The sequence below is a fragment of the Balaenoptera acutorostrata genome, chromosome 1 (assembly GCF_949987535.1).
Source record: "Balaenoptera acutorostrata chromosome 1, mBalAcu1.1, whole genome shotgun sequence".
In the NCBI taxonomy this organism is placed as follows: Eukaryota; Metazoa; Chordata; class Mammalia; order Artiodactyla; family Balaenopteridae; genus Balaenoptera; species Balaenoptera acutorostrata.
Window position 1 is genome coordinate 140,826,789 of NC_080064.1, and position 27,943 is coordinate 140,854,731.

The window sequence follows — 27,943 nt, forward strand, 5'->3', positions numbered from 1 at the left end:
CAGAGTGTCAGGGAGGGCAGGAGGGATGCTGTGCCGAGCCCAGCGTGGAGCAGACCCTGATCACTGACCACAGCAGGCTGCCCTTCCAGCTAGATGTAAAGCTGAAGGATGCAGGCCATTCCGGTTGGCGTGTATTTGTAGCTCAAACTGTTGCCCTCCTGTGCTAGGGGAGCCGAGAGCTCCCCAGAAGGGGTTTGGTGAGATGGGGTAGCGGGGGATGTTGGGGAAATGGCATCATAGGATGTGGCTCACCTGCCTCTGCTGAACACTTGCATTCACACCCCACTCCCCCATCCCCACTCCCTCCCTCCCTCCCGCCAGGATTCAGTGCCAAGAGTCCATTGCCAGCAAGAAAGGAGAAGGGGGAGAGGGGCTGGGGAGGGAGCGGGCGTTGCCTCTGGCCTGCCTCACAGTGCCAGACTGCCTCCCTCGTGTCACCCCGAGAAGGACCAGCTTAGTTGCTCTGAACCTTCGGAGCCTTTCCTTTGAGGGATGGGTCACGGGTGTCTGGGAGGCATGCTGGCTCTTCCATACATCTGTCCTGCAAGTGAGGGTGACGCTCCTCCCCTGGGCGTAAAGGTTCTGGGAGCTCTGATGCCTTTGGAAGTAGCGGTTTTTCAGATGTTGTAAGGGACAGGTTCTGGGGCGAGGTAAGAGGTCCCGGCAAAGCCACAGGTCTCAGGGATGTTATTTGGATATTAGTCTTCTGTCATCAGCGAGTTCTGCGTGGGCTGCCTGTGTAAGTCCCCCCACCCCATCCTGTGCTGCAGGTGGGAGGGGTAGGGCCCTGTGGGGAGCGTGTGTGCCCTCCCCCACTCCTCAGGCAGGCTCACTCCTTCCCTCATCGGCCTAGAGGTGCCCGCGTTCCGAGCCTCAGGCCGGCGCGCCCTCGCTGGCCCCCGCCCGCCTTCCCGCAGCGCCGCCTCTGCAGCCCGCCTGGCCTGTGTGAGAGCCCTCACAGCCTGCCCTGTCCACTCTGCCCTCCTCGTCTGCTCACCCCGGGCCCCGGTTGCCTGTCCCCTGCACTGGCGGTCAAGGCTCCGCTCAGTCCTCGCCTTTCCTGCCAGTTCCCTGCTTGGTGCCCAGGGCTGGTCTGCCCTGCGGCCACGTTCCTCCAGGGCCCCGTGCCACACGGCGTGGCGCCCGTGCCTCGCCCCCGCGCCGTCTGTGCGGCTTCATGTGCACGTCCTGCATCCCGGTGGGAGCAGCCTCACTGTAACGTGGCACTTGGGTAGGTGCTCCCGGGGCACCTGGCCTGGAACCGGAGCCCAGGAGGCCTGCCCGGTTGATGAGTTTGTTTTCTGTCTCCCAGATCCGGGGCTGTGGCCCAGAACAGTGCCATTGTTCTCTCTGCCAGTAAGTTCCAGCGGAGGGAGGCCCTGTGGCCCGGGGCCTGATGAAGGAGCAGGGTGCCCAGGCAGCCGGCCTGGGGAGCTGTTATCTTCCGGACGCTGGCCTCAGGGCTTCTTTCCCTGCGGCTTCTAGATCCCGGGTGTCTTCGCCTTCCTCCCCTGGACTTCTGCCTCCACCTCTGGCCGGGGGGCCGGTCCCCACCACCCTGTGTCCCACCCGCCCAAGCTGGGCTGATGGCCACTACCTCTGGCCTCAGAGGCCTTCACCGAGGGTCCACGGCGGAACTCAGCACTCCTGAGGCATGCTCTTCACCCTTCTGGAACTGATTCTCTCTAGAGGGCAGCAGAGCCAGAGGCAGTGTCCCAGGGGCTTTTCCCCAAGAGGGCCAGGCTCATCTCAGACCTCTCTTCAGCTCCTCCAGCCCCTGTGCCCCTCCCCCACTGCAGAATAACGGGGGACGCAGCTTGCTGTCCTGAGTGGGGTACCGGTGCTGTTTAACTGTGTCCTAAGCACAGGCTAAATGCGGAATAACCCAACTACCTCAGAGGCCGTGTTTTGAGGAAGGGGTGACCTTTCTCCTAAGAGCTTTGAGGGCAGGTGCCGTGGGCACTGGTGGCGGTGGGCTGTTGCGTGGGCGAGGTCAGCAGGCAGAGGTACCAGCCCCTCTTACTTACCTCAGGTTTTTTTGGTTTCTTTTCTCTTTTTTTGTCCTTTCAGATTGGAGGCCGGCGCTGAATCTCGCCGCCCTGGACTGTGCTCAGGAGACCAACACCGCAGTCTGCAGAGACTTCAACATCACTGGCTTCCCGACTGTGAGGGTGTGTGACCAGGGGGGGCGAGCGGGCTCGGGGGTGGTGCTGTCGGAGCACAGTGCCCGCTGCTCCATGCTTCCCTGGTGTCTGCCTGGCTGCTGGGCTCTGTGGTGTCCTCCCAGGCTTCTGGGCTTGACCTGCTTAAATCACAGCCCCTGGAGCACGTACCTATTTTAGAGGCAGAAAGGGGTGTGAACTGGGAGGCAGAAAAGAAGGAGGCTCACGTGGTCCGGCACATTCTCCCCTTTATAAGGAAAAGGGGCTGTGTGTGGCTGTGTTGGGATGGGCAGATTTTAGCTGTGAGACGTGATCATCACCTGAGCTGGTGAGAGCTCCCAGCTCCCAGGGGCCTCTTTCCAATCAATTCCTCTCCCGCCTGACCTCCCAGCCTTAGAGGGCTGATCTAAACCCTGTAAAACCAGGGTTTAGGCTCTGTCCCACCTGTAGGCAGGATCAGACTCAGGGGGTCTCACGGTCCCCCAGAAAAGGTCCCCTGAGACAACTGGCCAACCTCATCCTCATCAGGCAAGTGCCTTGAACCCAAGAGGCTCAGAAGTGACCTGGCAGGAGAGCCTTAGCCCAATGCCTCAGGCAGCAGGGATCTCCATCACCGGAGTCATCACGCCCAACACATGAGGGCCCTGTCACCCCGGCCCTGGCTGCAAGTAGCACGAGCTCTCCGATGAGGCCTTGCCTGCCAGCCTGCCCACCGCGGGGCATCAACCACTTAATTAACATCTGGACAGCTTCCAAGGCTCTCACATCGGAGGCCCCGGGAAGCCCAGAGCAGCAAGGCTGTACCATTATACTTAGCACCCTCCCCAGAGCTCAGGCCCGGCTGTAATGCAGTTAGTTCTCTTCCAAATTAAAGAATCCAAATCCAAATCTCTCTCTCCACCTATAAATAATTAGCCTGCTCCCACCAGAATGGCATCTAGAAAAGCAATTTCCTCTGTGGCCACTAAGAATAATCAGGAAATGCCTTTGAGAACTGAAAAGCCAAGCATTGTCCCTGGAACAAGATATCCCTGAGTTCAGGGGCTTCAGTTGCCAGGCAGAACCAGGAACCATATCTGAGCCTGATGACGCCAGGAGAATTCATCTGGAGAGCAAGGCCCCAGGCTCCTCCAGCAACGTCCAGCTCTAACTCCATGTGACCTTTCTGTTCTCAGGGCCAGTGAAATCCTGCTGGGTTCAGGGTTTCCACAGCCCCGGAGAGCTCCCTCCCACACGCCTGTTACCACTTAGGGTCAGGGCCCAAGCCCCCATTCAGCTGGCCTGGGGAAGTGTCCTGAGCCAACAGCTACTGCTGTATCATTTAGAGGTGGCAGCGGAGACATTGTTTGTCAACTGTCTCTTTTAAGTAAAAGGCTTCCATGACAGGGCCATGGTCCTATCCTTGGCCCCAAGATGTGTTACTTAAAATATTAAAAATTACTCTCCAAGGGGAGGACAGAACCCTCTGTTCCTTCTGCTGAGGCAGGGCAAGCAGCCCCGCGTGGGAAGCTGGGGGAAGATCAGTGTGGCAGCAGGAGTCCCTGCACAGGGGAAGGGGGTTGGCATTGGTCCTGTGGCCAGGTCGGGACATCCTGTGGGGGTTCGGTGGGGGCTGGTGCCTGGGGCATTCTGTTTCTGTCTGGAAGAGACTGGGGCTCGGGGAGTTGGAAGGAGATGGCCCAGGTTTGTCGGGAGATCCAGAAGCTTCTCAGCACCTATCCGAGTCATGCAGCACACACAGCCTGAGTGCCCCAAGTGACTAATCATCTCCTCAACCGCCCATCCTGCTGTGGGAGGGGTGCTGGCAGGGCCCTGAGCTGGGCTCCTTAACTGCCTTCACACCAGCGGCATCTGGCTGGGCTGGGCTGGGCTGGTAGTGACCTGTGCATTTCTTAAGAGCTCCGGAGACCAGTGTTGTGACCTCCCTCAGCCAAGCCCTCCCAGCCTCTCCTGAGGAGCCTGCAGTTCAGTTTCAGCAGGGAGAGGGGCTCGGTGCCCTGTCCTTAGGGCTCTGGTCCAGGGTGCAAGTGGTTCTAGCTCCTGATGGGTCTCTGTTCTAAGGCCCTAAGCAGTGGCTTTCAAACACTGTTACTGTGACCTACAACATTTACAGTGAGATCCAGAAGTTGGTTTGTATCTGTTATCCCTAAAACAATTGTTTCATAAAACGCTATTCTTAGTAAGTGCAGTACACGCTATCTTCTGTTCTATGTATTTTTTAAAAAGTACTGGCTGTGATTCACTAACTTGATTTTACAACTTACCACTAGATTACTTCTAGTGTTCGGAAAACACGACTCAGGTTCCAGATCTCCAGAGATTCTGGCCCGTTGAGAGCCCGGTGTGCGTGTGGGCAGCGTGGCTGGACTCCCTGGGAAGCAGTACACCCTAGAGGTGGGCCTGGCTGCCAGCAGGCCAGAGAGACGGCCCTGTACCTCTGTCTGCCATCCCCTGGGGACTGGAGCCTGTCCTCGCTCCCACCCATCAAGGCTGAGAGCTCTAAGATGAGGACATGTGTTGAACAGGGGGAGGAGAGAGTGTCACTGGTGTGACAGGGACAGGCCCGTACAAGAGTATGGCCACGCCCAGTAACATGTGTCACTGTCCCTTTCCTCTGCCTCCTGCGCCTTGTCACCGTGAGCAAACAGTGAGCTTCTACCAGCCCAGCCTGTTTAGCAAACAACTGGCCCTGCAAGGCAGGCCAGCTGTGTCAGGGCCCTATCAAACTGGAGCCGGTGCCCATCTGGAAGAGAACAGAGGGGAGGGAGGGAGAGGTAGCTTAAAGCTGGTTTTGGCTGGAGCTTGGGGACCTAGAGGCTGGAACCTCAGGGGTAGAGGCTTTGCCAGTGGGCTGCAGGAGTGCCCCTCAGTGGGTAATGGAATAGGACCCTTTTGTAACCAAAGGCCTGGCTGGGATCAAGATTACAGGAAGCAGCAGCATTGGGTGGGAGAGGACAGAGGTCTTCCCTTTGCAAGATTCTGAGGAGATAATTGACACGAGTTCAAATCCTGGCTCCCCTGCTTACTGTGACTCGGGAAGTCACTTAATGCCCTAGCCGCTGGCCTCAGTTTCTTTGTCTGAAAAATGGGATGATAATATCTACCTAATAGGATTGTTGCCAAGTATGAAATGAGGTCTTACGTGTGAGAGTGCCGAGACACTGTGGTATTAGCCGAAGTTCCATAAATGTTAGTTGTCTTCCTTCCTGTTGCCCTGTGGGCTCGTGGTAGCCCCTCTGTGTTACCCCATTTGAGGCAGTCCATCCATCAACAGCTGTTGAGTGAATGTTTGCTCGGGGCACAGCACTGTGCTCATCATCGTGGAGAAGCCAGACCTGTAAGCCATGGCCAGAAACATAAGCGAGGCCGGCCAGAGAGGAAGGCGCTGCGCACAAGGGCACTCAGAGCTCCCAGCTAGTTGACAGGCAGGGAGTGACGTGTACATGGTGAACGCCGGGGGAGTTTGCCTGGGGTCACTGAGTTCTTTCCTTCCCACATCAGAGAGGACTTCATGGGGGAGGAGGAGTTCCCGGAGGACGGAGACTTCTGAGTGGGTGGAGTTTGGCTGGGAGAGAGGAGGAATGCGGGCAGGATATGAGAGCAGAGGATGTGGGTGGAACCCTGTGGGGAGTTGAGAAGGCTGGTCTGGCTGGAGCAGAGGCTCTTGTGCGGGGCTGAGGCAGGACCCCGGAAGGAGGGAGCCCAGGGATGGCAAGTCCTGAATTCAAGGCTGGGAGTGGGGAGTACCGTCTGGGCTGTTACTTTATGTGGCTCTTGTGAGATGTCAGGGAGGGGGACAGGACTCAGAAAGACATCTCCTGCCTCTCTCTGGAAAAAGGAGATAGGCCCCCCTCTCAGCAGTCACCTGCCCTCTGCCAGGTCTCTCCTCCACTGACGGTCCACAAGGTAGGAACGGTTAAGCTTGTGCGTCCTCGCGGGCTCACTGTAAGGTATTTGGAGGTCACTCTCCTTAAAACTTGTTTTGAAAGCTTGGATTCAGTGCCGTTGATGGTCGCCACTGCAAAGCGTGCTTTCTGTTTAGCCTTATTTGGCCCCCAGGAAGGCAGTTGCTCCTGGATAGGTTGGTAAAGACCTGCCCAATGCCATCTGGTCACCTGCCTTTGGGGAGACAGGGAGGATTCCAGGGGCTCCACGGTTGGGGAGGGCAGAAGCTCCTGTGTCAAGTGTTGAGAGGAAAGGGACTGGGTGCTGACTGCTTCTGGAGGAAAGGAGACTCCCTGCTGGAGTCTTAATTGCCTGTTTCCAAGGAGTGGTGGCCCTTTCCCTTGGGTAGGGCACACGCCTCCAACAGCTGACTTCATAAGCATGCAGATTAATAAGAGGACAAAAATGTGCCCTGACTCGATTTTTTTTTTTTTTAATTTATTTATTTATTTATTTTTGTCTGTATTGGGTCTTCGGTTCGTGCGAGGGCTTTCTCCAGTTGCGGCAAGCGGGGGCCACTCTTCATCGCGGTGCGGGGACCGCTCTTCATCGCGGTGCGCGGGCCTTTCTCCATCGCGGCCCCTCCCGTTGCGGGGCACAGGCTCCAGACGCGCAGGCTCAGCAATTGTGGCTCACGGGCCCAGCTGCTCCGTGGCATGTGGGATCTTCCCAGACCAGGGCTCGAACCCGTGTCCCCTGCATTAGCAGGCAGATTCTCAACCACTGCGCCACCAGGGAAGCCCCTGACTCGATTTTAATGTGATTTTTGCTCGAGCTTCCAAGCTGATCAAAGGGTAGAGATTCTCTGTTCAACTGAACAGATGTCCTTTGAGTGTTTCCATGTCCTAGACACTGCGCCAGGTACTGTGGGGCTTGCAGAGGTGAATAAGCTATAGTCCTGCCCTCCCAGGTGGGAGGTGGGTGGGTGGGAAGTTCGGGTTCAAGTCCATCGTAGCTGAAATGTAGGGAATGGGGGCGGGGCAGTGGGAGGTAAGTGCGGGTGGAGGCAGATCCTGGAAGGACTCGAACGCTCTGAGTTTGGACATTATTCCTTGGCAGTAGGGAGTCATGGAAGGGCTTTGAGGAAGAGGGACATGATCAGACCAGAATTGTCCCTTAGAAACCCAAACAAAGTGGCAGTGAGGGTGATGACTCCATCATTTGAAAAAATGGAGCATATGACCATTTCTGAGGGCATGAGGTGGGGACAGGTAGAGACAGTTGTAGTGGTCCAGGAAGTAGGTGGTAGGCCCTGGTCTAGAAAAGGCAACTGGTCTCAAGGACTGTAGAAGAGGTATCACAAAGGTCAAGCTCACAGACCACAGGCGTTGTGGGAGAGGGAGATGCTGGTCTGGGTGATGGGGAGGAGGACGATCACTGGGCGAGATAAGGAACATGGGTGGAGAAACAGGTTGTGGGAGGGGTGACTCAGTCTTGGAGAGTGTGTGTGTATTGGGGGAGGGGTGCCCTGACACCTGGAAGAAACAGAAGTTAAGACAGGTGAGGACCTGAGACAGGGTTCAGGTCACAAACCATTTGGACAAGGTAGATGACATCAGCAAGGGAGACAAACAACGGGTTGGTTTGTCCATTCACCCGTTTATTCACTCATTCATTCAAAAGCATAGCTTGAGCCCCTCGTTTGTGACAGAGCCTCCCAGGGCTTTTTAAACAGAAGAGTGCCACGATCCGACGCGTGGCTGGAGGAGAAACTGGGGCCAGGAGATGGCTCAGGAGAGGAGTCCAGAGCAAGGCTGGGACAAGGGCGAGGGGAAGGCTGTGAAGGTGGCCTTGAAGGCCTGGGCAGTGTCAGAAACACCAAGGGAGGGTGGTGACATGAAGGCAAAGAAGGAGAGCGTCAGGAAGATGTGGCACAAAAAAAACCCTGGCCGAGGGGGGCGAAACGGGCAGTGATAGCATCAGATACTGCAGAGAGAGCAGGAAGGGCTGGAAGGTCACTGGACCAGCCAAAGAGAAGGTCAGCTGAGCTTTCCTGGAGTGGTCCCAGCTGAGTGGTGGGGGCATGAGCCACAGCCAGCTTCGCGGGAAGGAAGAGGACTGAGGGCAGACACTGTCTTGAGAAGTTTGGTGGCACTGGGAAATGGGACATGCAGCAACTGCAGAAGCCTCTATTCCCATCCTCCGTCCCTTCGTGTCCTTTTTTTTTTTTTTTTTTAACTTTAGATTAGGAGGATCTGAACCTGTTTGCAGGCATAGGGAAGGAGCTGGTAGACAAGGGGAAAGATGAAAGAGAGATTAATTGATAGGAAAAAGTTCCTCTAGAGTGTGAGGTATGGGAACCAGCCCTCAGGTGGTGACATTGTTCTGGAAGGTGGCTGGGAAGCTTCTGGGGACAGAAGGGAAGGCTGCGTGACTGAAGTAACTGGAGAGAGGAGGGGGCCTTCCCTGTAGCCCTGCACCTCATGGAGGAGGGGAGCTCTTGGAATTCCTGCACTCCCCTATTGCAGGCTCCTGTCTGACTCCCCACTGCCCATGGCTGGGGCCTTCAGAAGGCTCAGCTGGGGTCTGGGGAGGCTGCCCTTTGATGGAAGTAATGCCAGCCCCTTTTTTAAAAAAAATTTTATTTATTTATTTAATTTATTTATTTTTGGCTGTGTTGGGTCTTCGTTTCTGTGCGAGGGCTTTCTCTAGTTGCGGCAAGTGGGGGCCACTCTTCAACGCGGTGCGCGGGCCTCTCACTGTCGCGGCCTCTCTTGTTGCGGAGCACAGGCTCCAGATGTGCAGGCTCAGTAGTTGTGGCTCACGGGCCCAGCTGCTCCGTGGCATGTGGGATCTTCCCAGACCAGGGCTCGAACCCGTGTCCCCTGCATTGGCAGGCAGATTCTCAACCGCTGCGCCACCAGGGAAGCCCCCAGCCCCTTTTCATAAGGCACCTGCTCAGGTCTTGGAGACCTGATAGTTGAAGAAGAGTCCACCACACTACTTTACAGTAGCTGACAATAACAACTGTAGCCATGGAGAGCCACATGGCTTAAGGCGTCAAGATGTCAGTCATGTTTTTATGCCTGTGGAAGCAAGTTGAAGTCTATTCTGTCTGTACAAGGGTGCCGTCACTGTGAATAACTGCAGCTGGGTTATTATTTGTGAGCAAACCAAACCCCAAATAGGTGTGTCTTTTATTTTGTTCCTGAGAAACAGTGTCAGCCCATAAATGCCTTAACATGCTTTATCTACTTGATTTCATGTCACAGTCCTAGAAAACTGTGCTCGTTTTTACAAGCATAAGGATAGCATATAATTTTATTAATTTAAAATGTATTCAGTGACTGCGAAGAATACTATTATGAATATATGTGGCATGTGTCAGTGGCTGGTTTTCACCCAGAATAAAAGTTTATATTAATGCTCTAAGTAGAGAGAGAACAAAACAAGGTCCAGGTGAAGTCAGCAGGAATGGGAGAAGGTTGCAGGTGGGGAGAGATGGACGGCTTCTCTGAATCTTTGTTGTTCATGTGGGAGAGGGGGGCAGGTGGCCTCCAGATTTCAGTTTTCTGCCTACAAGTGGCTAGAACTGACAGATCTAGCTGATCAATGTTTCCTAGTGTTTCAAAGGAACAAGGGAAGGGGCTGATGACGATATAGTTACAATGTTAACATTTATTGATTTCTTACTGTGTGCACCAGGTACGGTGCTAAGCACTTTGGATGTATTGTCATTGAATCCTCGCAGCAATTCTCCAAGGTAGATGGTGTCGTCCTCATCTTAAAGATGAGAAGGTTCAGAGAGGTTAATAGAGTGTCCAAGGTCACACAGCAAGAGCATAGCAGAGCCAGGCCTTGAGCCCAGGTCTGGTAGACCTGAGGGCCTGCACTCAGCCACCAGCTTGGGATAAGGCCGAGCAGCTGTGCTACTCGGCAGAGGCCCAAGGTGGCTACAAGTAGCCCCGAGGTTAGGGACCTCAAGAAGAGGCCTCTTCCCAGACTGCAGGCTCTTCCCCAGGCAGTTAAGTGGCCATCTGTCAGGACAGCTGAACTCTGTTACCTTCTGAGCCCAGGAGAGCACAAGCCAGAGTTCTGGCAGTTCTCCCACCGCTTAGACAGGAGCTCAAGTTCTAAGGAGTTGTCCTCTGTTCTCTCTGTCCTCTCTCCCAAGGAGGCAACAGACTGGGCCTGGGTGTCATGTACATGGGGAGAGAGTTAAACTGGCCTGTTTGTAATAAGGCTTGTTTCTTCAGGGGCTCAAGCCCACCCCTCAGTAGAACCAAACTGGTGACCCCTCCCTTCTGGAGTGTCTGCTGAGTCAGGCTGGGAGTCCTCGGTGGCCAGAGACACAAGCCTCGCTGCCTTTTTCCAAGATAAGGAACCAGGACAGATCGCCTCAGAGAGCAGCTAACGTTTTCCAGGGTGTGTCGGGGGTATGAAGTGATGGGTCTGCATCACTTATTTATAGAGCAACTACTTTTTTATTTTATTTTTTCAGATGGGTCTGCATCACTTATTTATTTTTTCAGATGGGTCTGCATCACTTATTTATAGAGCAACTACTTTCTAGTCCCTATGTGCTGGGTCCCGGTGCTTCGTAGAAACAGAACCCCCTCAGCCAAGTGTCCGAGCTGCAGCTTCCCGGGGTGCTCCAGAGCTGTGAGGGCAGGGATCAGGTGCAGGACACCAGGGAGAGGAACCAGGGTCCCGCTCCAAGAGTAGAGACCTCCTGCTCTCATTTTACAGATGAAGAAACTGAGGCTCACAAAAGTCAAGTCGTTTCCCCAAAGTCACCCCGTTTAGTAAGCGGCTGGGTCTCAAACACAGACCCACCTGGCGCGGGTGCTGTGCTTTTAGCTCCGCTGACTCTTTTCTGTGTGTTTGCTTCCAGTTCTTTAAGGCCTATTCCAAGATCGGCTCAGGAGCTACACTGTCAGGTGGGTGTCCCGGCTCGCGGGGTCTCATTGGCGCTGTCAGCGTCTTTCTCCCCCCTTTTTCGCCTGGGCTTCTACTGGGGTGAAGAGAGCCCAGCAAGGTCTGCAGGGTGAGGAGGTCCCCAGTGAAAGCCAAATTTGTGTTTTCCTGGAAGTGTCGTTCCCAGCCAGCCTGGAAGATGCCTTTGGGAAAGCAAGGCTGAAGAAGCCCTTCCATTTGGGCCCATCTGGGAAGCGGGGCGGGTCCCATGTTCCCAGAATAGCCCTTCGTGTCAAAGTAGGGTTGACGTCCAGAGGGGCAGCCAGATAGCGTGGGGAGGGCCCTCGGGGCCCAGGTCTGAGGGACTCTCTCCTGCCCTGAGGGATGGGTCCCCCTGCCATGCTTAGGACCACAGGGGTGGGGTGCACCCCCCCCCCCCCATACAGAGAGGGATGAGATGCGCTCTGTTTTGCTCAGCTCGTGCCCTGGGCCCTTTGCGTCCATGAGGCAAGCTGACAAGGGCACTGGGATTCATTCTCCTCTCTTCACGCCCCTTGCCTGTGTCCATCTTCATTTACAGTGGCTGGTGCTGATGTGCAGGCGCTGCGGGAGAGGCTCATTGACGCCCTGGAGTCCCATAGTGACACGTGGCCCTCCGCCTGTCCCCCACTGAAGCCTGCCAGGTATTTGGGGCTGGGGCAGGCCCAGGGCAGTGTGGCAGGATGGCAGGCCGGGGACCGGGCTGCTTCTTCCTGTTGCCTGAGCGGTGGACACTCCAGTGGACCGGAGCCCAGAGCTGTCTGGAGCAGCTGGTGAAGGGCTTCCCATTGCTGGAGGTCCTACCCGAGGAGCCCTGACTTCCTGGGGCTGACAGGGATGCAAGGGCCCATCCCACCCGGTGGGAAGGAAAAGACGGGTGGGGTTCTCCAGGTCATCCCTGCTGCTACTTCTCAGAACCTGGAATGTCGGAGGGATGCAGCTGGATTTCACATGATCTAACCCAGGGAGGGTCCCTGAGAGGGTGGGCGTGGGGAGGAAAAAGGGAGACCAGATGCCGTTTAGAGGAAAGGGGATGGGGGACTGAGAAGCACAAAGCCCTGTAAAATGAAGGTGCTCATTTCCTGAGCCATGGCTGTGACTGGGGGATGGGGAGGTGACTCTGCTCCCTGGGCTGCAGAGCGTCAGGTGGCTGGTGTCCCATATCTACCTGCCAGGCAGCCTTCCAGGATCGCCTCTATTCTAGGAAATCAGGATAACGGGGTGCACGGCGTCTCACTCTAGCTCTCCCGCAGAGGGAAACAGGTAGATTGAAAACATGAGGTGTCCTGCCCTTCTGGACGAGAACTCTGGATAGGAGAAAGCCCACCTTAAGGGGCCGAGAAGGAGCAAATCCAAGTACCAGCTGGGGCTGCTAGAGGGAGCCCAGCCACAGAACACAGTGAAGGTTCCAGATGCTGAGAAGGCCTCAGGAGGCAAACACTGGGGCTTCAGCGCCCACCCTCAGTCTGCTGGTGTCTGGAAAGCTGAGGCCCTGCTGAGGGACTGTGTTTCCAAGTGTCAGTTGGTGTTGAATCCAACTCACAATGATTCTTTTATCATCTTTCCCAATTCTCCATCCTCCCAGAGGGCCTCATGGAGCCCCTGGACTGAGTATATGGTCTTGGTTTGGGGTTCCACAGCCAGACCCCATCTCTCCAGGAAACACCTCGCTCCTTCTTCCATTTCTCAATGATCGTGTCTCTGCCTCTCTCTCTTTCTTACACCCACCCTCCCTCATGGTGCCTTTTCAGCCCAGAAGATCTCAAAAGCAACCAGCCAGGTAAACCTGCCAGCCTCTCTCAAAGTGATCCTTCTAGAGAGCTTTAGGGAGGAGGTGGGGACCTGTGGTTGAAGGTGGGCTGCCTCTTGCAGAAGTGTGAGTGGGAATGGACGGGATGGGGGCGAGTTACATGGTCAGCCGCCTGTGGGCTCGCTCTTCTGCCAGCCTTGGGGAGGTCTGGGGAAGTTGCCTGAGAGGCCACCTGCTACCACCCCAGGGACTGTCAGTGACCATCCGCCCACTGGGGTACACTCTGGCCCCCACCTCGCTGGCATGGCGTTTGTACTGTTGCTGGGCTGGGCTCCATTGGCCCCATGTTGCCCCTTCTGTTTGGGGATAACCACTGCCACGTCATTGGATCCGGAGGAGGGAAATAGGTCATCAGGTTGGGGACAAAAGTAGATGCTGTTGTCTCCTGTTACATGGCCGATGATGTTCTGCTTTTAATTGAAATAAGGGAACAAATCATTTTTGTATCATGCAATTGTTTTCTACTGAAACTCTGCGTTTTTAAAACAGCTTGTATCTTAATTCTTTGATTTGGGGGGAATAATAAGATTTGCCTTCTTATTAATTTCCACCTTTGTCCTGGGGCCCTAGTTTCCTCGTCTTAAAATAAGGAGGTTAAAATCTTAAAATAAGATTAGATAGCTTCTAAGATCTCCTGTACCCAGGACTTTCTGATTCTTTAGTTCCTTTTGTATGCCTGCCCCAGGAGTAGACGAAGCACATCTCCCAGTTGGTAGTGACTTAGCACAGATCAAGGCTTGTGTCTGATGGGTAGTAAACACCAGCTTCTCAGGGGACCAATAAAAACTGCCCTCTAAGCCTGGGCCTTACCCAGAGCATAGAAACACCTGGACTCAAAGCGTGCCTCCCCCGGTCTCCTCCTCAGAATGCTCGTACACACTCCTGACTCTGAAAAAACAACCCAAATAGGTGGGTGAAGTGAAGAACCAGGTTTCGGTAATAGGCAGAGAGAGTCTTTTGAGACTCAAGGTTTGGTTTACTCCCACTGGAGGGCTGGCATGGAGAGACTTCCTCGAAGTCTTGTGTGCAAACAGAGAAGGAGGTGTGTCTGGCCACACTCACGGTACTGGGTCAGCCACGGCTGCTGTCGCTGGCAGTTTTGCTTTCTTCCCACCACAGAGAGAGTGACTGCCAGCGTTGTCTATTGCAGGCTGGAGGAGATTACTGGATTCTTTGCAAGAAACGATGAAGAGTACCTGGCGCTGATCTTTGAAAGGGAAGGCTCCTACCTGGGTAGAGAGGTGAGCTGTCTGCAGGGTCCCACAGCTCCTGCATAGCCCCTGGGAGAGAGCCAAGAGCAGGGCTGTTCCTGTGCACTTCTTAGCCCAGCACTGGCCTGACCCCTGCTGGGGGAAACGGGAAGTGTAGGAGCTGGACCTTTCTGTTTAAAGCCTTTACGTCCGCTTGGATCTTCCTCGTGGAAACTGAGAATGATAACACCTGCTATTTATTGAGCATTGCACTAGATTGCTGACACACGTAGTTGCTCATCTTTCTAATTAACGAAGGTGGTCAAATAACAGGTCGAAGATCACACAGCCAGTGAATTGGTAGAGCAGGACTTCAAACCAGGTCTGTCTGCCTCCAAAGCTTGTGTTATTTCCACACTACCCCGCCCCCAAAGAATTGGAGTTAAAAATCTGGGGGGGGAGGGAACATCAGAGAGCCTCTAGTCCCTCTTGAGGAAATGGGGTCCCTTCCCAGGTGAAGCAGATAACAGAATCAGGCGAGTTGGAATCTCCACTCCATCACTTATGTGCTGTGTCTGTGATCATGTTACTCAACTTTCTTGAGCTTCGTTTCCCTGCCTTTGAAGTGGTGACAGTTACCTTTTTTCAGAGTATGGTTGGGAACATCAAGTGAGGCGGTTTAGAGGAAGAACCTGGATGAGTAACTGGCACAGAGTATGTGCTTTATAAAGGTCCATCCCCGGCCTGATGCAGAGAGTCTGGCGTTCCACCGCTGCCTCATGGACTTTGCAGGCCACTGGGCTTTTCCCAGATGCAGAGGTGGGACGGGCCGGTGCCTGGGAGAAGTTCCAAGGCAGTGCAAGGAGACAGAGAGAGAGGGGATGAAATTAAACACCACTGTTGACTCTGAATGGTTTTCCTCCTGAAACTCACGAAGCACAGTTGAGCTCTCCGAGCTGTCTCCAGACCTCTCAGCCCCGAGAGGGAAAGCATGGAGGTGGGATGGGCAGGGAGCTTTGCTGAAGGAGTGCCTGACCCTTCTGGTCCCATTCCAGGCCTGGGGTCATGCCTGTACAGGTGACTGATAAATGTTCATTGGAATCAGCTCTTCCTCCTACGCTCCCCCATTCCCCTAGTAACCAAGGGCAGTGGTCCTGTGTCCATGCAGAGGTGCCCAGGGATGGTTAGTTTGAGAGGCAGGAGGGCACAGTGGCCAAGAGCCCCAGCTCTGGAGGCAGATCACCCTGGGATTTACAGCCCAGCTCAGGCGCTTGCTACATATGTGACCTGATCACATGATTTCACTGCTGAGCTTCGGTTTTTGCGTCTAACTGTACGATAGGAGTTTTATTTTTTAAAGAAATACTTACGTACATAACTACTAGTCATTGTTAGAAGCACTTTTATAAAATTAACCCATTCAGTCTTCTTAACAGCCCTTGGAGGTGGGTATTGTTATTACAATTTTGCAAGTAAGGAAGTTGAGTCAGGGAGAGGTTTAGTCTGAGGGGGCAGGATTTAAACCCAAGCAGCCATGGTATACTGCACCACCTGGCTTGGTCTCCTAGTAATTGTTCCTGTTTCATAGTGAGTATTATTTTGAAGATTAAATGAAGCAATCTATATACAGAACATAATACCTATTCAATAAATATTACCTAACAGTATATTTCTCCTTCTTAATTCTTTCTAAAAATAAAATCGTCACATCTAAGTATGTTTTTCCAATTTGGAATATAGACAGAAAGTCTTACAAATATCAGAACAAAACTGAAACCACTTTTTTTTCTTCCAAATATCAGATACATACATTTTTTTAATTTATTTTTTTTATTGGGGTATAGTTGCTTTACAATGTTGTGTTAGTTTCTGCTGTACAGCGAAGTGAATCAGCTGTATGTATACATATATCCCCTCTTTTTTGGATTTCTTTCCCATTAGGTCACCACAGAGCACTGAGTAGAGTTCCCTGTGCTATACAGTAGGTTCTCATTAGTTATCTATTTTATACATATTAGGGTATATATGTCAGTCCCAATCTCCCAGTTCATCCCACCCTCCCCTTTCCCCCGCTTGGTGTCCATATGTTTATTCTCTACATCTGTGTCTCTATTTCTGCCTTGCAAACAGGTTCATCTGCACCATTTTTCTAGATTCCACATATATACATTAATATACAACATTTGTTTTTCTCTTTCTGACTTACTTCACTCTGTATGACAGTCTCTAGGTCCATCCACGTCTCTACAACTAACCCAATTTCGTTCCTTTTTCTGGCTGAGTAGTATTCCATTGTGTATATGTACCACATCTTCTTTATCCATTTGTCTGTCAATGGGCATGTAGGTTGCTTCCATGACCTGGCTATTGTAAGTAGTGCTGCAGTGAACATTGGGGTGCATGTGTGCTTTTGAATTTTGGAAACCACATCTTTTTATGCCTTTTACAAATTGTTCTCATTGGAAAGAAAATTACATCAAATTGGAACTGTCCTCCAAGATTCAAGATGTGTGGTCCGCACCGTTCCCGAGCAGGCAGCGTTTGCACTCCTTACAGTGGGGCAGACGTGGTTGGCGGCAGGAGAGTCTCACTCGTCACGATAGTCTACTCTTGGAAAGGTTTCAAGTCTGGCTAGAGCACAGCTGCCACCCAGGTGCCTGCCCAGGCCTTCCCTCTGTCCAGTGGCTTGGCCTACCCCTGCAAGTGTCTCACTGTCTCTGCAGGTGACTCTGGACCTGTCCCAGCGCCGGGGCATAGTGGTGCGCAGGGTCCTGAACACAGATCATGACGTGGTGAACGAGTTTGGTGTCACCGACTTCCCATCGTGCTACCTGCTGTTTCGGAATGGCTCTGTCTTCCGGGTCCCCATGTGAGTGTCTCTCTGCCCCCTCTCTCCCCGCTCCCTGTGCTCCTCCTTTCTCCTGCCTCGAGAGGCTGCCAGCCTTTCACAGGGGCTGACAGGTTCTTTCTCCTGTGAGTCTTCTGAGGAGTCCGTGGGCACCCTCTGCAGGAGAAGCAGATCTCTGCCTATGGTGGGTGGGGTGGTGGGCATGCTACAGCCAGGAGTCCAGGCCCAGAACGCTGCCCCCAGCTCAGTAGTTCAGCCTCAGGTCCCCGGCGCACTCAGCACCCAGCGTTGGCGCTTCTGCCCCATCCCCACCGCGGCCCTGGCCCTATTCCCCATCCTCCTCTCTTCACAGACAGACTCGTTGGCAGTCTGCAGGCCTGGCAGGCACTCAGATACGCCCGACCCTCCCTCCCTTTGGTTTTCTAATTGCAGAAAAGTTCATTAGGAGCCAGACAATAGCCGGTTCCGAAATGCCAGGAGAGAACAATCAGGCCAGCCGGAGCCCCTCTGTCAGGCTCCCGCGGCTGAATGGAGCCAGATGCTGCCTCGGTGCCCTCCCTGGGCAGATGACTGATGTCCACCCGGCCCTGCAGGCAGGAGTGCGAGGGCCCGGGAGACCAAGGCTGGCCTGAGGTGTCCAGTGAGCCGCTCCTCAGGGCCATTAGTGCCATCCTGCACCAGGGCTGGGCAGCGCGGCCACCCGCCCTCACCCGGCCCCAGTCACCGGGCAGCACTGGGCCAGGCCTCGGCAGAGAGCGCCGTCGGGGGGGGGGGGCAGCACGATGGCCGCGGGGACAGGGAGGGGCAGGAAGTGCCAGTCCTGGTGGGGAGCGGAGGCATTGTTCCCTCTCTCGGAGTTGGTGGAGGGGAAAATTGTTTGTGACGACGCTGCTTCTGAGCCATCTGCTTGTCGGTAAACGTTGGGCCGGGACAGTGGCGTGGAAAGCAGCGCTTCCCGGTGCCGGGTCCCCTGGGGTGTCCCATCACACCGCTGGTCTTCACATCCCTCCCTCCAGGGGCCTTGGCCAGGAGACGCCGCCTGCCCTTGAGGACTCCTCTTTATGAGACGAGAGAGAGAAATCAAAAGGATTGTCAGAATTTTCGTGGTTTGGGGTCGTTGCTGCTATATTTTAAAAATCATGTATCAAACTCCCTTGACCTCCTTGGGGAGTAATGTCACCTCTGGTACCTTGGAGCACGCTTGTGAGCTTCCCTGAGGCCACGTGCCACTTTGTAGCTTTGGCCTCTGGGGAGGGTCGTCAAACCCACCATCCGGTCCGTGGCCAGAAAGAGCACTGTCCCCAGAGGGCCCTCCTCCTCCCTAAGGTGCCCTGTCTCCCCACCTCTCCGAGGCAGGTTGAGGAATTCACGGGCCCAGCTGCTTTTCCAGGTGGGATTTTGACTTAAGACTGGTGTCAGAGAGGCTTTCCACAGCGTGAGCAGTGAATAGAAAGGTTAACGTGAGGCAGGGGTGCCCCAATTTTTACCTCACTGAGGATAAGACCGAACCAGGTTCAAGTATTTCTGAATAAACATTCCTGCCAGATGAGCCACCCGCCTCCTCTCCTGCCGTTGGGGTTTTGTTCCTCCGTGCTCACTGCCTCTCCCCCACGGTTCCCTTCCCTCACAGGCTTATGGAATCCAGGTTTTTCTACACCAAGTACCTGCGGAGGTTCTCCAGGGACACCAGCGAGGCTGTCCCCACCACAGCTGCGCGGAACACCTCTAGCACCGTAGCCCCTACCATGTGGAAAGTTGCAGATCCGTAAGGCCACGCCTGGTCCTCCTCATCCCTTCCCTTCCCCACCCTCTCTTCTAATCACAGACACCCCCCTCCCTTCCACACTCTGTTCCTTGTCACAAGCTTGGCACGGGTCATCCTGAGCCCAGACCCCCCGAGGGCTGGCCTTGGCCTATGGGGGCCCCCGGCCGCTGGCCACGCACAGGAGAGTCTTAAATATGCAGAGGCTGCAGCGTCTGCTGACTGTATTCTTCATGATGGAACGCATACTTTCTGATGCCCACATTCCTTAAGCTTAACTGTATTCAAGACCAAGTAGAATCAGCTTGGAAGGATAATCTGCAGCCTCCAAAACAACTTCCCACCCAAGCATTTATTGCTTCAGCACAGATTTTTGAGTTCCTGCTATGTGCTAGGCACCATAAATACCGATTGTGCAGGGCAGATGCAAGCCCTGCCCAGAGTTTACAGTCCCTTTGCAGCATCCCTTTTAGGCACTCGACCTCACTTGAATGCCTCTGGTGTCGGGGAGCTCACTACTTTTCAAGATAGCCAGTGTCATCGTGCACAGTTGTAAGCACGAGATAACTGTTCTGTCTGAGGCCCCTTGGCTCTGCCCTCGTGGTAGAATTTCTGCTTGTTGGGCAGGGAGATGGGACCGTAGACCTCTTGCTCTGGCCCCCAGCATGGTACCACGTGGAAATGGCTGACCAGGAAGCTCAGAGCTGAGTCCAGAGGGCGGCTTCCGCAAGGGGGCTGCACGAGAGAACTGGGGGCAGGGTCACTGGATTTCGGGAAGGATTTTGCATCCCAACATGAGAGACTCTAAGGGTGGAAAGTGCTAGTGGAGAGGTTTTTAGTAAATCAGGTGGGAAGGAAAGAGAAAGTAAGAGGTGGGAATGTTCATTATAATCATTCAAATTATGATTATTCAGATCATTCAAATTGCTATTATGGCTGACACTTCTAGTCTTATGTGCCAGACTCTGCTGGGCACTTGCGTCCATTGTCTCCTTTAGTCAGGGGGCACTCCTTGAGGCAGAACACAGGAACGGAGAGGTAAACTGAGGCCCCAGGACACGGAAGTGGAGCAGAGGGAGGGGACTTTGGCACGAGGGTAAAGCGCAGGTGCCCACAGTGCTCACCCCGTCAGCTGACCTTGTTGGCTTCCCACCACCTCAGGAGGCAGGTGGGGCAGGAGTCCACTTTACAGGTGAGATCACTGAGGCCGGAGAGGCGGGTTGAGTTGCCCAAGCTCCCAGAGCTAGCCCACCATAGAAGGAGGCAAGAATCTAGGGGTCAGGAGGCAGGGGTAGAGAAGCAGCCCTTCCCTCAGGACCCTGAGCCCAGATCCCACGAGAGCGTGATGGGCACGGGGTGAGCAGCCAGCTTGGAGCCGGCAACCCTTCCCCCAGGGCTGGGGTCAGCCTGAGAGGTGCGAGGTGGAGCCCTGATGCCCAGGGTCTGGCAGCTGCAAGGACGTCAGCCGAAATAAATGTAAACCCCACTTCCCCTTCTCCCCAACCCCATTCTCAGCCTTGGCGGGCAGCCAAACCCTTGGTCTTTCAAAGAGCACCCAGCTTCTCGAGCCATGTTGTGTGGGTGCGCCCCTGTTTGTCTACTTGTCTGTCCCTAGGGATCTCTGTTCAGAACAGAGAATGAAGCTCAACCTTCTACTAGTGGCCTGGTAAAAACACCTTTAGTGAGTGATGGGAGAGGCTGGCCCGGGACCTGCAGAGGGGGAACCCTACTCTGTGCCAGGAGCTGCTGAGAGTTTTACACTTGTGCTTTTGTTTGATCCTCTCAGCAACCTACCTGTGAGCAAGTTATTACTATCCCCATCTTACAGATGAGGAATTGAGGCTCAGAGAAGTTAAGTAATTCGCCCAAGGTCACACAGGTAGTTACTGGCAGAGCCAAGTGCTAACTTATTTATTTTATTTTATTTTATTTTTACTGAAGTACATCGATTTACAGTGCTGTGCCAATCTCTGCTGTACAGCAGAGTGACTCAGTTATACACAGACAGACATTCTTTTGCATTATGGTCTGTCACAGGATATTGAATATAGTTCCCTCTGTTATGCAGTAGGACCTTGTTGTTTATCCATCCTATGTATAAGAGTTTGCATCTTTTAACCCCAAACTCCCAATCCTTCCCTCCCCAACCCCAAGTGCTAACTCACAGGACTCTGTGACCATCAGTAGTGCCTCCTCTTCTCTCCCTTTGGCCCTGGGTATTCCTCCCCAGCCCCTGCCCCATGGTTAATACCCTTTTCTCTCTCTGGCTCCCTCTGGGTCCTCAGCTCCAAGATCTACATGGCTGACCTGGAATCTGCACTGCACTACATCCTCCGGGTAGAAGTGGCCAAGTTCTCTGTCCTGGAGGGGCAGCGCCTGGTGGCCCTGAAAAAGTTCATGTCGTTGCTGGCCCAGGTGAGCAGGGCCCTGCCCTCCCTTGTCCGGCAGCCCCACACCACACGGGATCAGTGCGCATCCCTGAAGCAGGCGCCGGGCCAGCCCCTCCCTCAGGAGCTCGTGGTCGGGCTGGACACCTGGACCCGCGGCTGACTCAGCCACCCTCGGCCCCCCGGGAGCCAGGTCTGAGCCCCTCCTTCTGGCGCAGGTCTGCGGGCGGCTGGGCCTACCTCTGGGGGTGGTCTCCTCACCAGTCCTGGCCTTCTGGTCCCCGTGGCTTAGTGACGGGCATCTGTGGTCACACCGAGGACCCTGTGAGGTGGCAAGTGCTTGTCACAGTGCTGTTCCCATCTAAGGCAAGACAGCTTTCAGCCCCTCTCAGATGTTCCACGCGGACTGGGCCCCTGTTCTTCAGCCCAGTTTGATAATAGAGCCTTTTCCTCAGAGGCTCTGTGAGCCGCTTGGTCCTCAAGTTGCTGAGGCCCAGGGTGGCTGGCCCAGAGAATCAGAGGGGAAGAGTCCTCGAGTAGTTCTGTGTGCTGTCTTCCTGCCTGACACATGAGGCGGGGCCCCAGGAAGCAGAGAGGGGGTCCTCTTACCCCCACCCCAGTCCAATCCACTCTGAAGAACTCATCCCAGGGGAATTGTTTATTGTGTGCTGCTTGCATCTCTCAGCTGGACTCAAAGCTGGTTTGGGTTTGGCTCCCAGTGGGACTGTTGCAGCCAGTGTGAGGGAAAAGAATGAGACCCAGGAAATGCCTGAGCGGGGCAGAGGCTTAAGCAGCACCCTCTCAGTGATGCCCGCCGAGCTTCTGCCCTCAGCAATGCTGGAACTGAGTTTGGAGTGAAGGAGTCCCTGCCAGAAGCCAGGGCCCTCAGAGAGGAAAGTGGAGGGCTGGGGGGCACGGGCTCAGGGGCATCTGCTGTGCAGCGCAGCCCCTGGAGACTGCGGAGTATTCTGGCCCTACCCTTGCCTGGGTAGCTTTATCCTGAGTAGCAGTAATAGTAGCAGCTACCGTTTCTTGAGCTCTGACAAGGTGTCAGACTCTGCAAGGTACTCCTTTGTGTTTTAGCTTATCTGCATCTCTCAGAACAATCTCCACGGGGTGGGTACTAGCATTATCCCATCACAGAGAGGGGAATGGAGGCCCAGAGGGGTAAAGCACCTTGCCCAAGGTCCTCCAGCCAGTGAGTGGCTGAGCTGAGATTTGCGCCTACATCTCATCTAACCCACACCCTTATGCACTACGTGCCTGGAGCACTGAAAGTCTGAGTGAGCAGAGCTCACTCTGCCCGCTCAGCCTTAGGGACCTGTCAACTGTGAGTATGGCCAGTCGAGAGGCACTGCCCTGCGGCCCAGCCCGGGATCTCCCTGCTCCCTCACGGAAGCGGCTGGCAGGACTGGCCACTGGGTGGCGTGTGGTCACCAGGGTTTCCCTGCTCCCGGCGCAGGGTGACTCCCTGCAGTCCAGAGCCCTTTAATTCATCCTTCCTCCTGACACCGTGGCCTTAGAGGGCGTCATCCTTCCAAATCAGGACGATGGGTGAAGGTCAGTGAGAAACGCTGACTTGAAGCTGTAAATTTGTGTCGAGAGCCCAGAGGCCCGTGTGAGCTGACCAAGAGGGAGCGTGTCAAAGCACAGGATTCTTTCCGGCCACTTCTCCTGCTGGGGGACAGTGTCCAGCCTGGAGATAAGACTACGCCGTGACTTTCTCAGAGGACTGGGTCCCTTGGCAGGTTTTTCTGTTTAGGGATCATTCCTGTCTCCAGCACCCTTCTTCTCACCAATGTTTTTCTTGGCTGTTTTTCCTCTTGAGTTTCTCTGTGTTGCCCTCTCGACCTGCCTCTTCGTGGTTTATCTGACCTGCTCTGCTACTGCAGCCCTCTCTCTCCCTCCTTCCCCCACCCTGGGTGTGTTCGTGCCTGTGCACACACAGGCATCCATCCTCGGTCCCTGGAGTCCTTGTGGTTTTAAAGTGCTGATACTAATCCGATTTGAGTTGACTTATTGTCAGAGTGGCTTTTCATGCTCCTCAGAGACTGTTGGGAGTTCCCATCAAGATTTGGATCTCGGCTCAAGCCCCTGCACTGCCTTGTCCCCATTGGCAGCCCTTGGAATACAAATGAAAGGCCATTTGCCAGCCTCGCCCAGCTGGTCAGTTAGCAAGTCAGCTGCTCTATCAGAAGATGAGCTGAACAGAGGCCCGTGTGGCCCAGGGGTCCCAGCAGCCCTGGGCAGCGACACAGGAAGGTGCTCAGCCTTCCTCCCAGTGAGCGTGTGCTCGGGTCAGAACCGGAGCCTGCAGCCTGGAGAGGGGGCGGCCTTGAGGGCCTGGTCCCACTGAGCGCCTCTGCCCACCCCTCCCCCTCGCCTTCGCAGGTGCCCCAGAGCAAAGGTAGCGAGGAGCCTACATGTGGGTGTTAGGCAGGTTTTCCTGGTGGTCTTGGAGCATTCTAAAAAACTGCCTCGGCCCACTTCAGCCTGGTCCCCGGCCTTCCCCAGGACTGGGGAACTCTGGGGGAATTCTTTCTCACTCTCCCCTTATCGCTCCCATAGCACTTCCCTGGCCAGCCCTCGGTCCAGAACTTCCTGCATTCCATGAATGACTGGCTCAAGAAGCAGCAGAGAAAGAAAATTCCCTACGGTTTCTTTAAAGCTGCCCTGGACAGCAGGAAGGAGGTGAGTGTGGGAGGGCTAAGGAGGATCTCCACCTCATGCTCTGATATCTATGGGAGTGGAAGGGCTTCACCCTGTCACTTCTGACCTCTGTCACCGACCTGCACTCAGGAGGGAGGCAGTGATCGTGGTCGGGTCCTTCCATTAGGAGCGAGTAAACTGCTGTTTATTGAGCTCTCTCTGTACAGACCTCACTTAATCCCCACAGCATAAGTGGAAGGCAGATATTATCCCCATTTAGCAGATGAAGAAACAGAGGTCAAGTCAGTTGTCTAAGACCATACAGCCAGTAGGTGGTTGGGCTCGGATTTAGAACCAGTTGTGAGACCCCGGTGGTGAGAGAGCTTTTAATTCCAGCCCTCTGCCGCTTCCCAGCATGCTGCGCTCCTCAGCACCGGTTCTGTCCAGGGGCAGCTTTCTGGGCTCCTGCTCTCTCACCACTGTTTGCAAAGGTGGGCACGTCAGCCAGGAGAGGTGCAGAGCCTCACAGACGTGTGGGGTGTCAAAGCTTGACGGGACCTTAGAGATGACCCCCCTCGTTCTACAGAGGAGAGGCTAAGGCTAGAGTAACGACGTGACCTGGTCTGTGTCACGGGTTCTCAGACCTCCTGCTCCTTTGATGGGTGTCGCCAGTGGAAGGGAAATGCCACCTTCAAGGTGATAAACTGAGAAAGGGACCACTTGTTCTGGGGCTCCGTGCTGACCTGGGGTCTTCTGCAAGTTGCTCTCGCCACTTCCCACGCCAACTCCTTTTTCTTCTCCACATACGCATTCATGCTCGTATGTGTCCCTTAGGGCGTTGTGATTGCCGACAAGGTGAACTGGGTAGGCTGCCAAGGGAGTCAGCCGCATTTCCGCGGCTTTCCCTGCTCCCTGTGGGTCCTCTTCCACTTCCTGACCGTGGAGGCATCTCGGCAACATGTGGAGCACTCACGAGAAACAGGTGAGTCTGGGCCTGTGCGCCCCTTGTGCCTCCGCTGGCTCCCTGCTGCGGGCCTGAACGTAGGGGAGTCCGCGTTTGCGGCTTGGAACCGGAGCGCGGAGGGCCCGGAGTAGCCACTCCGTCCTGCCCGCTGCCCCCGAGGTGGTGCCCCACAAACCGGCGTGAGGCTGCTCCCTGGCTTTCTTGTAGCCATAAGCCTGATTTAGTTTTAGTCTTCACGAGAGAGTTCTGGTTCTATTTTTTATACTCCCATAAAGAAAAGAACTATGTCTATCTCACAATTTATGCAGCTGATACCGTAGACTCTGAACCATTTTACTGCACTTCCCACTGAAAAATCATTTCCTAGGGGAACCTGGGGAAGTACTTTTCCCCCTTTGCGCTGTTTCATCCCCAAACCGTGCAGCTGCTCTCCACGACCCACACTGCCCCACAGCCACACACAGCGACTGAACGGGTGGGCATCTAGCTCACTGAGGGGCCAGGCTAACGCCAGGCCCTGGCCCAGCCTGGAGGACACAAAGGAGGAAGAGGCAGTCCCTGCTCCCAGTGGACTGTGAGACAGGTGGGCTCAGGGGGAGAGCAGGATGTGCGGGTGGAAGAGAGGGAACGCTCCACGCCATCGGGAAGGGCGGGAGGAGGTAAGTGAGGGGGAATGATGGACAGGAGTCCCTGACAGAGGAGACAGAGGGAACTGGGGGAGCTACCGGGCGTGCGGACAGCCAGCCAGCCTGTCAGCCCGGATTTACAGAGCGTCTCCACAGAGCCGGGCCCTGCTCTAGGGGTGGGGTACAGCAGTGCATGCAGCGAGACGTCCCTGCCTCAAGGGGACAGTAGTCCAGTGGCAGGAGACAGACAGTAAACACACAGATCATTTCAGGTGTGATGGTGAGTCGGTGAAGAAGACAGAGCCAGGCAGTGGGGGAGAGGGGCTGGGGAGGGGATGCTGTGTTTAGACAGGGTGTCTGGCTGGGGGAGGCTTCTCGGAGGAGGGGCCCCTGTGCTGAGACCTGATTGGTGAGAGGGAAGCAGCGGTGGGACATCTGGGATGAGAGCCTCCCGGGCTGTCTGCTCAGGCTGCCATAACAAGGTGCTACACACTGGGTGGCTTAAACAACAGGAACGTATCTTCTTACAGTTCTGGGGGCTGGAAGTCCATGATGAAGACGTTGGCAGGGTTGGTTCTGCTGAGGCCTCTCCTTGGTTTTGTAGATGGCCATCTTCTCCCTGGGTCTTCCCATGGTCCTCAGTGGGTGTGTTCCTGGCTGCGTCCAATTTCCTCTTCTTACAAGGACACCAGTCATATTGGATTAGGATGTACCCCAGTGACGTCATTCTCACTTAATCACCTCTTTAAAGACGCTGTGTCCAAATACAGTCCCATTCTGAAGGACTCAGGGTTAGGACTTCAACACAAGAATTTTAGAGGACACAGTTCAGCCCATAACACAGGTCAAGGACTAGTAAGTGCAGGGAACAAGTCTGGTGTGTGTGCAGCACCAAAAGGAGGCCAGTGTGGCAGAGCCTGGGAGTGGGGGAAGCAGGAGAGGAGGTGGGCACTTGGAGGTCCTGGTGAGGGAGGGAGGTAGAGTTCAGTCTCTGCATGATGAGAATCTACTAGGGACCTTAAGCAGGGGAGTGATGCACAGATCGGTGCTTTAGAGCGATTACTGGGTGGAGGGTGGGCTACAGCAGGGCAAGGGGGAGGCAGAGCAGCCAATTAGGAAGTTGTGGAACTTGTCCAGGAGAGGTGGTGGTGGCCTAGACTAGAGTTGTAGGTGTGCACGTGGAAGAAGAAGTGGGCAGGTTTGGGAATATTTTAAAGGTAGAGCTGATAGGACTCAGTGATGGATTGGGTGAAGACTATGCACGATCAAGGACTTTGGTTGGACCGTGGACTTGTTGGGCCTGAACGTCAGGTAGATGATGGTCCTATGAGCCGAGAAATGGGAAGGCTCAGGGCGGGGAGGGAGTAGATGGGGGAGGGTACACTTAGTGGTCTGTGCCTATTGGATCTCTGAATGGAGATGTAGACAGTTGAGTCTGCAGTTCTGGGGGGAGGTCCAGGATAGAGATACAAATCTTGTGGTCATTAGCATATAGACGGTAGTTAAGGACTGGAGGAGCCCATTAGTGGGTGGGCAGAGAAGAGTGCTGAGGCCTGAGCTCTGGGGCATTCAGCATCCAGACCTCTGCTAGGGAAGTAGGGGCCAACGAAGGAGACTAAGGAGTGGCCATTGCAATTTCAAGAGATCCCCCAACATAAAGAGTTTCAAGAGCAAGGACATAGCCGAGTGGGGAGGTGGGGTGAGGTGAGGACCTCGCTGGCAAGAGCTGTTTCAGTGGATTAGTGGAGAGAAAGGCCTGGTTGGGTTGGGCTGAAGAGAGAAGAGCCGGGAAGAAGTTGGAGGTAATGGGGGAGTGATTGGGGTGTGACTGGGGTCAGAGAAGGAGTTTCTTCGTTGTAGTTATTTTTTCTTGTCGGAAGGAGCCCATACAAGGGAGAAATTGATGATGCCATAACACAAGAAAATATTCCCAGGAGTGAAATCTTGGAGGAGGCTAGAGGGGTGAGGTCCAGAGCATGAGGCAGGCGGAGGAGGCGAGGACAGCTGCAGGGCAGGTGGTGAGTGGGTGACAGGGGTGGAAGCAGGAGCTGAGGGGGCTGAGGAGGTGAGAGGCAAGGCACAGCTTGGCGTGGGCAATGACGTTGCCAGAACTGAGGGCACGGGCAGTGATAGTAAGTGGGACAGAGAGCAGGGTGCTGAAGTCCCAGTGCATGGAGGGGTCAGACTCGGAGATGGAGCTTTTAAAGGACTGGGGGTTTCGCAGCAGGAAGGAGAGAGAGTTTGGAAGCAACCAGCAGCAGGGAGGGTACTTCCGCCACCTCCAGCCCTGAGTGTGGAAGACAGAGAGGTTTAAGGGGGACGGGTTTGGGGGAGCAGTGGTATCTTCAGAGGGGAGCCCATGTCAGAGCAAGAAGAGGTGGGGCGTATTCAGGGCCTGTGCTGTTGCCAGGCCAGAGAGCCCAGTGGGAGGAAGTGAGGGGGCTGGGGAGAAATGGAGACAAATTAGGGAGTGTTCAGGGCCAGATCGGGATGGGCTCTGGATGCAGCACGGCACGATGGGGAGCGAGTTGGAACAGGAAGCCTAAAGCAGGAGGGGCAGAGTAGGGGCCCACGGGATGGGTGATGGGCACGCTGGCCCCTGCCTTCCTCTCCAGCCACGTCTCTAAGAGCCTGAGTGTCCTGACAATGCGTTTGGACTTTATCCTGAGTGTCCGTAAGTGATGAGGGCCTGGATAAGAGGCAG

The 27,943-nt window shown here is 54.8% G+C and overlaps 1 protein-coding gene across 1 annotated transcript in view; it reads left to right on the forward strand.

The window, feature by feature from the left end:
* QSOX1 (quiescin sulfhydryl oxidase 1) overlaps window positions 1-27,943 on the forward strand; it is a 39,575-nt gene that overhangs the window by 7,366 nt on the left and 4,266 nt on the right. Inside the window, exons 2-10 of the mRNA XM_007188194.2 lie at window positions 2,071-2,171; window positions 10,942-10,987; window positions 11,545-11,647; window positions 13,964-14,054; window positions 16,727-16,872; window positions 18,482-18,616; window positions 20,899-21,028; window positions 23,569-23,691; window positions 24,484-24,631. Of these exons, the coding sequence (XP_007188256.2) occupies window positions 2,071-2,171; window positions 10,942-10,987; window positions 11,545-11,647; window positions 13,964-14,054; window positions 16,727-16,872; window positions 18,482-18,616; window positions 20,899-21,028; window positions 23,569-23,691; window positions 24,484-24,631 (1,023 nt within the window). The remainder of the gene's footprint in view (window positions 1-2,070; window positions 2,172-10,941; window positions 10,988-11,544; window positions 11,648-13,963; window positions 14,055-16,726; window positions 16,873-18,481; window positions 18,617-20,898; window positions 21,029-23,568; window positions 23,692-24,483; window positions 24,632-27,943) is intronic.